We start from the raw sequence: 14,549 nt of genomic DNA, 5'->3' as shown, positions 1-14,549 counted from the left end.
TCAGAGTGCTCAAAGAAATCTGCCACATCCAAGTGGGTGATGTCAAATTCATTATCATAGACAAAATTAGCTTCAGGGCCTTTATTCTTTAGAGATGCTTGATAAAGTCAACCAAATGTCTTGGTGTACGACAAATATATGCCCAATGCCCTTTTTCACCGCAACAATAACATTCAGTTTCTGAAGCATTTGCCTTTCGCTTCTCATCTTTCCCTTTCCACTTTTGGTGGTTATTTTTCTGCGGGGATGATTAACACCAGAAAAATTTCTTTCTTGTCCATGGCCGCGGCTACGACCACGACCACGAATAGGGTCACGGCCGCGGCTACGACCACGACCACGAATAGGGTCACGGCCGCGGCTACGACCACGACCACGAATAGGGCCACGGCCTTTTCCACGCTTAGCATAATGGGAATTCACCCCATCCACTTTAAGCAATAGTGTAGACCTAGTGGGTCGATTATCATGATTTCTCATGAGCAAGTCATTATTTTGTTCGGCCACAAGGAGAAGAGAAATCAACTCAGAATACTTCTTGAAACCCTTCTCTCGATACTGCTATTGCAGGACCATATTGGAGGCATGAAACGTTGTGAACGTTTTTTCAAGCATATCATAGTATCTCCACAGAGTTTCAATTTAGAAGTAATTATGAACATCGCCGAATTGTATTCAGAGACAGACTTAAAGTCTTGGAGCCTCAGATGAGCCCAATCATATCGTGCTTGTGGAAGTGTGACCAACTTTAAGTTGTCATATCTTTCCTTTAAGCCATTCCACAAAACAAGTGGATCTTTGACTATGAAATATTCTATTTTCAACTCTTCATCAAGGTGATGGCGCAAGAAAATCAAGGCCTTAACACAGTCTTGGATAGATGCTTTATTTTTATCTTTAATGGCATCTGCAAGACTCATTGCATCAAAATGAATTTCAGCATCCAACACCCACGACATATAGTTCTTGCCCGAAATTTTAAGGGCAACGAACTTTCGTTTCATAATATCAGACATTATTAAAAGAGCAGAAAAGCTATACCTTAGTCTTCTCAAAGAGCTTCTTGAGACGGTAGAGTCTCGTGCTGATAACGTGAAATAAAATAATAAGAAAAAGAATAATATTGCAAGGAAAAGAGAGAGGTAATTCTTATTGAATTTCAGATGGTTTACAATGGGGTAAAGCCCCTCTATTTATAGGGAGAAAAATAACTTAGCCACAAAGTAGCAAACTCTTTAAAAGATAGACATTCACTTTAAGTACAATTATATTCATAACAATACGTTAATTTTAATTATTTTATACCGAATTTAATATGAGCTAACCTATATGGAGATTAACTTTATGTCAGGAAAAATTATGCGACATGGCAAATATATACGTTGTATTTACTATTTGTAGCTATACTTTCAGAAAATTACCATTCGTAGCTATATTTAAATTTTATAGCAAATCCATATGTAGTACGGAAATAAGAGATCAATTATTTTTAACTGAAACAAGAGAGCAACAAGTTCTTATAGTTCAATAGGTTAGAGCGCCCATTTAGTAAGCGGAGGTCTTGAGTTTGACTCTTAATGAGAGCATTCTATTTTTCTATATTTCTTTATTTCGCCAACGAATACAGTTGCACGTATGAAGTGATACAAGCTAATAACAATTTAACACTAGCTACGAAATTGTATAAATTGCCTAAATGAAGACAATTGATACACAATAGCTATGAATGTTAATTAGGCAAACTATAGTTACATATGGTGATTAGACTCTAAACTATAGTGCTTTATGAAAGTTTATCTTTATGTTATGGGGATAAAACACACAAAAGAATACCTTGATTTTATCTTTCTAATTTTTATTTACTTTAAAAGTTAGTGTAAAATAAACCTAAAATATCTTAGTTTCTATGCAATGAATCAGACATTCGTCAAAAGAAAAGCATATGAACTATATAATACAATGATTGTCAATTTTTATATTATCTACATTTATATAATATTCTTTGCATCCTATTTTGAATTAAAAGAATATTATACAACTATAGTATACTAATGTATCTTCTTTCCTTTTTTGGTTATATTTTCTGTGCTGAAATTAGTATACTATATTTTGAATTAAAGGGAAACATTGAAGGACGTAGTAAAGTTACATTTGTCTTTCAATAAAAAAGGAAGGAAATCAATAAAATAGGGGGGGAAATGTAAAAGAAAGACAAGCATTTGTATTTACATGCAATAGCAGTTTGACGCTATACTCAACTTGTGCAAGATTCATATCTCGATCTTTTTTCCTCCTTGGGTTTCATTTCCTATTGACCATTGTCTTACTCTTCTTTAAAGAAAGTATACTTTAAAAATATTTAATTAAAAAAGAAAGGAACAGCACGAAAACAGATAACAAAAGAACTTATCAACGTATTTGGTTCTAAAATCATCATGGTTATCACTACACTCGTTGACATTGACTGCTCTTCCCTCCCAATGCTTCTCTTTTTTGTTTTTGTTTTAATTTCTCTTATTAGTTTTTTTGTTCTTCTTTTGGGGTGGTTTGGTAGGTAGGTGAAGCGGATTCAGGATTTGAACCTGTATTTAACCCTCTAAATCAATTAATTTCTCTGTTTCAATTTAAATGACATATTTTTTTTATTCCAAAAAAATGATACATTTTTTTATTTAGAAATAATTTAACTTTAAATATTTTATTTTATTTACTTTACCCCTAATGAAAAGCTTTTATAGTCACACAATCACTAAACTTTTGCCCATTAAAAGCTTTTAGTATTACATATTTCAAAAGTTTTCTTCTTTTTTCTTAAAATTTGTGTCAAGTTAAATTACATCATTTAAAGTCAAACTATATCACTTAAATTGAAAACGAAGGAGTAGTACTTATGTTAATCCTTAACTACCCCTCGTACTTGCGTTAATCCTTAACTACCCCTCTGCCACTGCAATGATAAGACATTTTAGTGGTGTTGCTTTTTGGGAGACTTGTTAGAGAGAAGTCATATTTGGCCACTTGCCTACACTAAAATAGAAATAGATCTAATGGAATTATGTTGCTAAATCTTGGAACATTGGAGATCATGTTTCACATTATATGTTATTTTAATAAGGAAAAAGGTTCACCACAAAGATTATTTTTGAAAATTAAACTTCGACGTGCACAATGCATATATAGTTATACTTATACAACACTTTTCCTTGTTAATTGTGAGTGAACGTCTTTAGTTGTTATCCAATAGTTATCCCAACTAGTCCACTTGCTTAATAAAGAAAGTTTAATACTTTAATACTCATTGACATCTTGCACGGTTCTATAATTCAACTTCTTAATTTTGCGATTTCTCAATTAAACATATTAAGATGGTACGGACACATGCTTTAAATATCAGTTGCACTTACGTGCATAGCACATTCATATCCATGCCATATAAAGCGTATCACCTATGGGTTAATGAAGTGGGTAATAAACTGAGAATCATGGAAAATGAGAGTTCAAATTCTAATAATTTGGGGATGTTTTGATTAAGAATTGGGCTTCGTGGGAAATGATTTTGTAAGAAATTCTCCCTTCTACCCCTCCCATCAAAACAGCTTCATTGGAGAACTAGACATTCGAGGAAGAAAAATGGAGATAGGAAAAGTATTTTTTCCACCCTTAGCCTTAGGCGAATCCAGCATTTAAACTTTATGAGTTTAATTTTAAAAGTTTTTTACTACTGAACTCATTATATCCTTAAAGTTATGTGTTCATATCTATAATTTATTGATTTTAGTGATTTTTTGCATATAAATTTGTACCCCGCGTCGAAAGTTATGGGTTCAATTGAACCCGCTATTATAAGGCTACATACGCCCCGGGCCTTAGGTGACAAGTTTTTAGCACATTTACTGATTCTAACAAACTATCTAACTCAATCAAATGAACGTCACATAAGAATGATCAACGATTAAAAGACATGTTCTGATCAACTTTAGGCATTTAGTTTTTTTTTTTTTAACCCCTCCTTAGAAGCTTCCCTACTTTGCTCCCTTGGTGACTGAAAACCGCAATCTTAAGGTTGGAGGTAGAGGTGCTTGTCAAGTATTTAGTTGAAAAACAATAAAGTAAGTAAACTGTGCAAGTAAAGATGTTAACTTGTGTATAAAGCCATAAAAAATAAACCTTGACCCTAACTTCACCCCAAAGATTCATAAGATGGAGATTACTCAAGATCATATAAGAAGACAAGAACTCTTTTCTCTCAATACCTTGAGCATGAACATAACATGGGGTATCAACATTGAGTAAACCAAGACATAAATAGGCTTAGCTCTAATACTACATGAAGGGGTCATCTGGTACAATGGTGGGATATCCCATAAGATTAGTTATCCCACCTTCTGTATGTGATAACTAATCTCACCATTTTAGTGTAAAAGGTATCCCGGAATTAACTAATACCCCAAACAAACATGGGTTAAAATTAATTCCAAACTTTATCCCGGGATTATTATTTTTATCCTATGTACCAAACGACTCATTAAAGAAATTAAACGCCAAGTCTAACTCAACCCTGAAAGTTATCTCATGATAAGGATTACACAAGACCATATAAGAAAGACAACTAACTTCCACAACCAAGACGGGAAACTCTAACAACATGCATGTCTACATAATATAAGCAAGTTAGACACTAATATGACTAATAAAAAAAAATGGATGTATCCTTTATTTATAATATAATATGGTATGGACATAGTTACACGATTCTGTATTATTAATAGCATCTTTTAAAGCTTTTAAAAAACACTATATCTTCCTCTTTGGCCCAAACAGCTAAGTATACCATTAGATGGACCCAAATTGAGTACCCATGAGAAATTTTAATACATGCCTTGCATAACCAAACACAAGGTACGTGAGATTGGTTTATTAATGGACAAGAGGACTTTAATAGGTCTCACTTGCCAATTTATCAGAACCAACTCCCACTATTAATTTCCTGTGTAAATATAATGCTTTGTGTGTTTGTTAACAATATACATTGGGAGGAACCACAGAACAGATGGCACAACCTGAGAATGAAAACCAACAAGGTTGAAATGATATTCAAAGGAAGGATTTGCATATGGACCTTTTCCACCTTCCCAGCTTCTCTCTTCCCTATAAAGATAACAAGAAAGCATAGTACTTAAGACTCCTATGGCAGGGAGAAATTACCTTAGAGAAAACTACATTCCCAATAAGATTACAATTCACGTATGCATAATTTCATTTTCGATGGCATGTCATTATGCAGAAATCAAGAGGTCTCAGATTCACATACGCAAAACAACAACCAACCAGGTGTTCACCAAATATCAGTCTTTAATATGAATGATTCCTAGCGTTGTTCTTATGGGAATGCGCAGGAAGAGCTAAGGCTCTCGATAGCAATGAACTTTTCTCAAAGAAATATGCAAGTGTCGTGCAGCGAAGCAAACGAAATATGCCAAGTGTCACTGCTTAAATTTAAGCAAATGTACTCACTCTCCGAGGTGGAATAGCCAAGTTATTCTCCACGATGGACTCTGCCCTGATCCCCAGGGGGTGCAAGACTTCTTCATAACTACTCAGAGAAATCATAACAATTAGTCATTCATTTGAATGAACTCATGAAAGAAACTAGATAAATATTCAGCAAACTTTAACACAACAAGATGAGAAGTCTCTGAGGGGAGCAGATCTAGAAAGAGACTAAAGAAAATAGAGATTACTCGGAAACTGATACTTTATATGGAGGCCCGCCTTCATGGTCGCTTATCTGGAAAACAACAAGAATCTCAAAACCGAGGGAGAAGTGAAAGGAAATAATGCCAAGAATAGCAAATCTACCAACTCATAGTAAATTGTTACAGTGAGCTACTAACCCTTTTAGCATATTGTAGGTTTGACCTGGCAATGCGACTATCTTTTGCCCCTTCCCCTTGGGGGTAAGAGCACATGTAAATGATGTTTCCATCAATAGTACGAAAACGTTTAACACTGATAATTTCACTGATATAATGTAGGATACTTACTTGAAAAATAACGAGTCCTATATTGGATCTATTACATGAGCATAACATAAAATTTCCTATGATATTATAAGTAACTTCAATCATATTATTAACTCTTTATTTCATAAGAAATTAAATGATCATACGTTTGTAAACGAGAAGGGAAGAAATTTAATGGAAAAAGAACTATTGACAAACCGGAAAAATCAGTGTAATAAGCACCCCGTCTGGTTTTAGAAGATCTCGAATTCTACTGGCCCATTGTGCTCTCATCTCTGGTTCAATGGCACAAAAGAAACTGCCAATTTGAAAGTAATGCTGTCACATAACTGGTCATTTCGTAAGATAATAAACACATGGTCATGTCAACCTTACGTGTAGTCAAAGATAAGATCAAACAAATGAGTGGGACGCCAGGTGAAGAAATCTGCCTCTAGAAAAGCAAAATACTCCGCACTTTTTGATGATGAAAACAGCTACCTTGTGCAAAAATAAGGTGTAGATACTTTGAGAAATCATCAGAATGTATGAACAAAACCAACAGAATCACCACTATAAACCTGGTCTCTGAACTTTCAAGAAGTTAGAACTATATATTGAAATGGGTCCTCAAGAACAACAGACAACATATGAAGCATTAATGTTAGTGTTGGCTAAACTACTACTCCAAAAAGCATTTCCTTTGACCAAAATGACAATGGAAAAGTTAAATGCAGAGTCTCATGGTTGAGCTTCTGTGTCACTCAAAATTCTGGACGAAAAGCTGAAACTTCCAATATCAAAATCACACAGCAATATCAACAACCAAACTGAGAAAGACTTAGCTAAGTGATCAAAGAAGTTTATAACAGACCGAAAGCTAAAGCTCCTCCTTCAAGTGAAGAACGTAAATTTATCCACCCAATAAAACAAAAGGGAAGGTAATAAGCATACGCATGCAAGAGAAAATTTGAGAGTTGCATTCCGTCCATAGCTGGCTACTTCTAGCTCCTTATCAGTTTCTATTTTTAGGTTCTCAAGGATCCAATCATTCTTTCTTCCAGAAAGAGATTATTTTGCACGCCAAATTACCTAAACTAAGCCCCCTCTTCCTTACACCAGAATGGTGGCTCCTAGCAAACATTACTCTCAAACATCATCACCCCCAGGGTTGCTCAAACATAAAAGGACAGCCAGAAGGCATACAGTGATAGCTAAGGCACTATGCGTCCAGCTAAGATCAAAAGCACCTTCCATCATCCAATTTCCAAGAAATTGTTGCCACCACATAATCTCAATCAGGGGCGGACCCACATGGTGTCAAGCGAGGTTGAACCCACTTCGCTGATAAATTACATTGTGTATATTGGTAAATTATATTTGAAAGAGCGAAAATATGTATAGAAATAAAAATTTGAACCCACTTGAAACCAAAAGCGTTGTCTGTTGAGGTGGTAAAGAGGGTTCAAAATGTAAGTAAGGTGTTGTGTTCGAATCCCTCTTGTGGCGCTTGTAAATTTTGTTTTGTAATTTCTAGCGGGCCAGAGTTATGTGCGTAGTCCCTTATGAATTTATTATTCTTACTTTTATCTTTTTTTTTATTTCACTTTTTTTTTTATTGAAATCAATAAAAATTATTCTACAATGTTACCTACTTCAAAAATTAACCTATCTACAAAGTGATTTTGGTTGTTTCTTTCTTAAATTTTGATAAAACATGAAAGTACATTTGCTTAAATTATTTAAGAATTCAAACCCTACTTTTTTTACCCAACACTACTTATATGAATAGTCACTCATCTTTTACTGAACCCGCTTGTATAAAATCTTGGGTCCGCCACTGATCTCAAATGGTTTCAGAGCTAGGACCTCCCCTAGTTGGATTCTGAGAAAGGGCATTTCTCCAGTAGTCATGAATCATGATCCTTTTAGTCTACAGGGAACATACTCTAACATTATATTTAAAGAGATTTGTTCAAATTATTGATCCTCGACAACGAAAAGTCAAATTTCCAAAGGAAGCAAGAAGATGAGTATCGTTCACGGAATCGAATTCTTCAGCCAAAGATAACAGTCGGGAAGTTATTTAGTTTCCACTGCACATTGCATTAACAAGTAAGCTATACATCAAGATAAGAGTAAGTAGTGAAGAATAAGCAGAGGGGTTGCATAATATTCAGTTTTGGAAGACAAGTCTTTGAACCATTTCTATAAGGAGGTTTTAGACAGTGTTGGGGAAACCGCTCGCTTCTGCGCTTAAAGCGAGAAGCAAAGCTAAGCGAAGCAGTAAGGAAGTCGCTTCAGATGGGGAACGCGATGCGGCTTCGATGAAGTATACGCTTCTAAGAGTGAAGCGTGAAGCGTGAAGCGTGCGCTTTACTTTCTTTTAAGTTTTAAAGGGTTTAATTTAGAGAAAAAAACTTTCTGAAGAGTTTAATTTTTGTCTGCTGCACCTGCGAGTCCACATTCAAAAGCTGTGCGACTCAACGGAGCTAGGGTTTTCATAAGTTGAAGACGTCTTCAAGGCTCAGATATGGGGCCTTGTCGCTTCGCTTCGCTTTGCTTCACGCTCGCCCCAACGCTGGTTTTAGCACACCAGATTGAAGTGATCAAAAGTATTAGCTCTTACTTTTGTAGCTTGCTTAATAGCATTTTCTGATACATCCAAGCCAACAACAAAGCGTTCAGGACATGCAATTGCCACCACGTCATGACCCTGCACATATACTTCACTAAGCAAAACGAAACAGTATCAAAACAGTAAAAGAGAAAGAGAGGTAGCTTTTGGTGCAATGAAGAAAAGAAAAAAAATCGGAAGACCAAATCAGTTGATTAGACCCATGAACATTTGGTGTCAAATGGCCTAATAACAACAATATTGGAACCACATGTTGCATATAAATAAATGGTTGATCACATGTTCTTTTTTTAGAAATCCTAAGGGCCAATAGCGCATGGCTCAAAACTCGATGAATAATGGGTACGCCACTCTACCCTTTTCCACTTAATTACCACGTTTTCTCTACGGCAGGGTTTGAACTTGTGACGTGTGCCTAACCCACACATCAAGCCCTGCGCTCTGGCCAATAGATCAAAGCCCTGGGGACAATCTCAAGTTCATGTATTAATCAGAAGAAAACATTCTACTTGACTTTTTTTTTCTTTTTCTTTCTGAAAATGAACATACTACTTTTCTCATGAGGAAAAATCAGAAACTATAACAGTCAGCCATCCTTCCATAATTATGCAAATTGAGCATGCATGGCCTCTTAATTTCTGGATATTACCATTACACAATTAGCAGAGAAAACCTAACTTTTTTCTTAAAGCATAAATCATTGAGTATTATAATGAAACTGGCCCGATCAAACCGGACTGAATGTAGAGGATTCACAAAACAAGTTATAAGACACAACGAATGAAGCAAGAAGTACAACATCATGATGTAGTTTGATCCCCATGAACGAATCAGGAGATAGAACAAAACAACTTACACTGCCACAACCAGGGACCAAAGCCCTGCCTTTGGGAAGGGCACCTCTCTGATGAAGATCAACAAGTATTGGGGTAGGCTGCCCTAAATCCCAGGGTGTCAACCCCTTCTCCCAGCATTTCTCCCAACCACCTATCAATTACATATGTGAATTTGTAACATTAAGAAAAAAAAGATCCATTTTTTCTTGGGGAGAATATAAATTATTGGAAATTGAAAAGAAACAGATGCAAATGGAGCAAAATGATGTGACATATTTTCCTTTTTACTCTGTCCAAAAGAGCATCATACTTTAGTTATTTAAACACAATTTGGTATAAAACTTTCCATTAGATATTTATAGTCATATAAATATCTATAACTTGTTTTATAACACAAGTTTCAGAAGTCTCTCTTCCTTTCTTTAAAACTAAAACTATACCACATAAAATGAGACGAAAGAAGTAATAAAAAGATTCAATTTTTCTTGAGAAAAATCATAATTATTGAACATTGGAAAGAAACAGATGCAAATGGAGCAAAACAACAGTAAGAATTCATATAGCCAATCCCCCCCCCCCCCCCACCGCCCCCCCCCCCCTCCCCCCAAAAAAAGGGTTTTACCAGAAGGGTCAGAATGAACTAGCTGTTGCATTTTGTCAACTTTAGGCTGTGAATCCTTCGACGAGTGGCTTCTTGCCATTGCAAGTCTACTGAGGGGAGCAGTTAATAATGGCGCAGTGTTGAAGAGAAGGGCATAGGAGGAGGAACACAAATGGGTCCTCATTGGTTGACCCGTCGGGAATGTAAGAGTGGTTGTTCCCATCGGGTCGGATCATTTATAAGGTTGGCAGTTGCTGCGATTTACTTACTACAACAACACCAACATACCCGTTATTATCTCACACCGTGAGGTTTGGGAGATCAATGTGGATGCAAATATTACCCCTACCTTGTGAGAATAGACATGTTATTTACAATAGACTCTTGGCTCATGGAAGTATAAGCACCACATTAATGAAAATATAGACAAGAAAGGACAGTACCAAAAAGCCATATAAAAGCAGAGTAAAAACAACAAGACAGTAAAGTGATCAACAATGAAAGAAAATAACAATTAGTCATAAAAACCTATTACCAACAGAAAGCGAGAATACGTGTCAATACTACTGTTATGAATACTCTAGACTACCTACTCTACTACCCTAATCCTCGACCTACATACCTTCCTATCAAGGGTTATGTCCTCGGTCAACTGATGATGCGCCATGTCTTACCTAATCACCTCTCCCCATCTCTTCTTTGGCCTACCTCTACCTCTCCGTAGGCCCTCCAATGTCAACCTCTCACACCTCCTCACCGGGGAATCTGTGTTCCTCCTCCTCACATGACCAAACCACCTAAGTTGCGCTTCACGCATCTTGTTCTCAATAGGGGCCACACCCACTTTGTCGCGAATAACCTCATTTCTGATCCTATCTAACCTGGTGTGCCTGCACATCCATCTCAACATACTCATATCTACTACCTTCATCTTCTGGACATGAGCGATCTTGACTGGCCAACACTCATCCACATATAACATCGTTGGTCTGACCACCACTTTATAGAACTTACCCTTAAATTTCGGTGGCACCTTCTTCTCACACAAAACACCGGAAAAGAGTCTCAATTTCATCCATCCCTCCGCAATACGATGTATGACATCTTCATCAATCTCCTCATCCTCCTAAATACTAGACCCAAGGTACTTAAAAGTCTCTCTCATAGGGATGACCTGCGAGTCCAGCCTCACCTCCCATTCCCATCCTTGAGTCTCGCCACTGAACTTACACTCTAAGTATCCTGTCTTGGTCCTTCTCAACTTGAAACCTTTAGATTTCAGGATCTGCCTCCATACCTCTAATTGCGCGTTCACATCGTCTCACGTTTCGTCAATCAATACAATATCATCTGCAAATAGCATGCACCACAGCACCTCTCCTTGGATGTGGCACGTCAGTACGTCCATCACCAGAGCAAACAAAAAAGGGCTGAGTGCCGACCCCTGATGCAATCTCATCATAACCGAAAAATGGTCCGAGTCCCCACCTACCGTCCTCACTCAGGTCTTTACTCCATCGTTGTAACGACTCAGCCAGTCATTTTGAGTATTATAACCCCGTTCTCTCATTTACTGCTTAATTTATGCTCTGTAATTATTTTATAACTTACCGGGTTAGTTTATTCGGGTCCGGAAGAAATTTGGAGTGAAATAAGATACTTAGTCTCATAATTAAAAATGTAAGTTAGAAAAGTTGACCGGATATTGACCTATGTGTAAACGACCTTGGATTTGAATTTTGATGATTCCAATAGCTCTGTATGGTGATTTTGGACTTAGGAGCGTGTCCGGAAAATTATTTGGAGGTTCGTGATGGAATTAGGCTTAAAATGCCGAAAGTTTAATTTTTGAAAAATTTGATCGGGGGTTAACTTTTTAATATCGGGGTCGGAATCCGATTCTGAAAATTGAAATACCTTTTTTATGTTATTTATGACTTGTGTGCAAAATTTGAGGACAATCGGACGTGATTTGATAGGTTCCGGAGTCATTTGTAGAAATTAGAAATTTCAAAGTTCATTAGGCTTGAATTGGGGTGTAATTCATGATTTTAGCGCTGCTTGAGGTGATTTGAGGATTCGACTAAGTTCGTATGATGTTTTAGGACTTGTTGGTATATTTGGTTGAGGTCCTGAGGGGCTCGGGTGAATTTTGGATGGTTAACGGATAAAAATTTTGGACTTGAACAACTGCTGGAATTTTCTAATATCTCATGTTGCTTTCCTTCTACGCGATCGCGTGAATGCGTCTGCGATCGCGTAGGCTTAGTTGGTCAGTGGGGGTTTTGTTCTACGCGATCGCGTAGGAATATTTACGATCACATAGGGTTAATTTGAGACAGTGATATTTTGTGTTTCGTGATCGCGTGAAGCGGGACGCGATCGCGTAATTATGTGAGTTTGTTATTCGCGAACGCGTGAAGAAGGTCGCGTTCGCGTAGAGGAAATTGGGCGAAAATGGCAATCACGCGTTTGTGCTTCGCGATCATATGGTTTGGTCCGCTATCGCATAGGTGTGTGATATTGTGCATCGCGATCGCGTAGGGTTAAATCTGGGCGATGGAAAATTATTCTTCGCGATCGCGTGGGAATGTTCCCGATCATGTAGAGCAAATGTAGAGCAAATTATTCTTCCCATTTTCAATTTTTTACGGATTAGAGCTCGGGAAGAGACGATGTTTGGGAGATTTTCAGAGGAAACAACGGGGTAAGTGTTCTTAACTCAATATTGATTAAATTACTCAAATCCATGGTTGTTTTTATTATTTAATTGGTGAATTAAGTTGGAAAAGTTTGAAAACCCTCTTGGATAAATTTGAGGATCTGAGAACCGAATTGTTATCAGAATTTAGTAATTTTGGTATGGTTAAACTCGTGGTGGAATGAGAGTTTATATTTTGTAACTTTTGTCGAGTTCCGATATGTGGGACCATATGTTATTTTTGAGCTAAATTTCGGATTTTTATGGAAAATTAGCATTTTCTTATGGAATTAATTCCAATAAATTTTATTGACTGAAATGAATTATTTGTGACTAGATTCGAGGCATTCAAAGGCCGATTTGCGAGGCAAAGGAATAGCAGAGTAAAGAATTTTACGTTTTGAGGTAAGTAACAGTTTTAAATCTGGTCCTAAGAGTATGAAACCCCAGAATGTTGTGTCATGTGATTATTTTGGAGGTGACGCACATGCTAGTGACGGACGTGTGGGCGTGCACCGAGGGAATTGTGACTTGGTCCATCCCGGAAAAACTGTATAGTTTAATAATTTATTGTTAGCTATATGCTCTCTATGTGTTGAAGAAATTTGACTGTAAATCATGTTAGAAATCATGCGTAGGCTATGTTATAGTATTTTTGGGGCCCAAAGATGTCGCGTACTTGTTGAGTTATTTGCTAATTGTTATCTTGTACTCAGTCATGATTTTTCTTCCATATTATACCTCAGTCTTTCTGGATTTTTGTTGATCCACTGTGTTATCTTTGCTTGGGCTAATCTTTGTAAGTTCTGAGAGCCCGAGAGACTAGAGAGGTTGAGGACTGAGTAAGGCCGAGGGCCTGTCGGTGAGGTAAGGATATTATGGCACGTGAGTTGTCCGTGTAGGATATTATAGCGCAGGAGTTGTCCGTACAAATTATGGCGCTTGGGCTGTAGGAGCCCCCCCGGAGTTTGTACACCCCTCTAGTGAGCGTGGGGTACCCATTGAGTGTGAGTGTTGAAGGTTAAGAGCCGAGTGGTTGAGTTATTGTGACGAGTATAGTGATTGTTGTCCTGAGAGGCTGTACTTGCTTTTCATTTGTTGTTGCACTTAGTTGCTAGTTGCCATTGTTGTGAAATTCTCTAAAAGATTTTATATTTGGATTACATGAATTGTATAAATTGATTTGACTTAAATTGCTGTGTTGGAATTTCTGAAAATGAACTATAAATGTGTAGCTCGTCACTATCTTCAATTCTTTATTTATTATTGTTACTTGCTGAGTTGGTTGTACTCATACTACACCCTACACTTTGTGTGCAGATCCAGGTGCTTCTGGATATAGCGGGTGTTGATTTTCTTGTACAGTTGATTTTCTGAAGATTCAGAGGTAGCTGCCGTATTTTCGCAGACATTGTCTCTCCTTCCCTATCTCCTTGTTTACTGTATTTGGTCTTAGACTATTATTGACCATTATCTTTTGACTTGTATCCATATTAGATGCTCATGCACTTAGTGATACCAGGTTTTGGGGAGTGTTCGTATAAGTATTTGTGAGATTTTGTATCGTATTTAAATATTATATTTTCAAACTTAAGAGAAATTATGTTTTATTGAGATTATCGGTTTGCCTAGTATCGAGATTGGCGCCATCACGACATGTTGGGATTTTGGGTCGTGACAAGTTGGTATCAAAGCCCAGTTTACATAGGTCTCACGAGTCATGAGCAGGTTTAATATAGTCTTGCAAATCGGTATGGAGACGTCTGTACTT

At 37.0% G+C, this 14,549-nt stretch overlaps 2 protein-coding genes across 3 annotated transcripts; both read right to left on the bottom strand.

The window, feature by feature from the left end:
- Nucleotides 1–521: 521 nt before the first annotated feature.
- Nucleotides 522–1,016, bottom strand: LOC138902444 (uncharacterized). The gene has a single exon (XM_070190312.1). The coding sequence runs from the start codon at nt 1,014–1,016 to the stop codon at nt 522–524; it is 495 nt and encodes a 164-aa protein (XP_070046413.1).
- A 3,668-nt stretch (nt 1,017–4,684) lies between these two features.
- On the bottom strand, nt 4,685–10,305 carry LOC104088753 (probable thiol methyltransferase 2). Of its 2 annotated transcripts, XM_070191745.1 has the most exons (8): nt 10,099–10,304; nt 9,497–9,627; nt 8,632–8,718; nt 6,399–6,499; nt 6,222–6,321; nt 5,742–5,788; nt 5,515–5,593; nt 4,685–5,148 (listed from the first exon to the last, which is right to left on the bottom strand). In XM_070191745.1, the coding sequence occupies exons 1-8, from the start codon at nt 10,298–10,300 to the stop codon at nt 5,095–5,097; spliced, it is 801 nt and encodes a 266-aa protein (XP_070047846.1). In that variant the 5' UTR covers nt 10,301–10,304; the 3' UTR covers nt 4,685–5,094. The 2 variants fall into 2 exon arrangements, with proteins under 2 accessions (XP_070047846.1, XP_070047847.1); XM_070191746.1 differs by lacking the exon at nt 8,632–8,718 and having other exon boundaries at nt 10,099–10,305.
- Between the last annotated feature and the right edge of the window lie 4,244 nt (nt 10,306–14,549).

This window comes from Nicotiana tomentosiformis, chromosome 12 (assembly GCF_000390325.3).
Source record: "Nicotiana tomentosiformis chromosome 12, ASM39032v3, whole genome shotgun sequence".
Lineage (NCBI taxonomy): Eukaryota > Viridiplantae > Streptophyta > Magnoliopsida > Solanales > Solanaceae > Nicotiana > Nicotiana tomentosiformis.
The sequence above is the reverse complement of the archived record's forward strand: the minus strand, read 5'-3'. Positions and strand labels throughout refer to the sequence as shown.

What these genes read in the sequence shown, in the direction of transcription:
- LOC138902444 (XM_070190312.1), bottom strand. Translation starts at nt 1,016, where the DNA reads ATGTCTGATATTATGAAACGAAAGTTCGTTGCCCTTAAAATTTCGGGC.
- LOC104088753 (XM_070191745.1), bottom strand. Translation starts at nt 10,300, where the DNA reads ATGGGAACAACCACTCTTACATTCCCGACGGGTCAACCAATGAGGACC. An exon ending in TGGTCCCTGGTTGTGGCAGT is followed by an intron (nt 8,719 to 9,496) that starts GTAAGTTGTTTT and finishes GTATATGTGCAG; the next exon opens with GGTCATGACGTGGTGGCAAT. An exon ending in TATAAAGTATCAGTTTCCGA is followed by an intron (nt 5,594 to 5,741) that starts GTAATCTCTATT and finishes TTCTCTGAGTAG; the next exon opens with TTATGAAGAAGTCTTGCACC.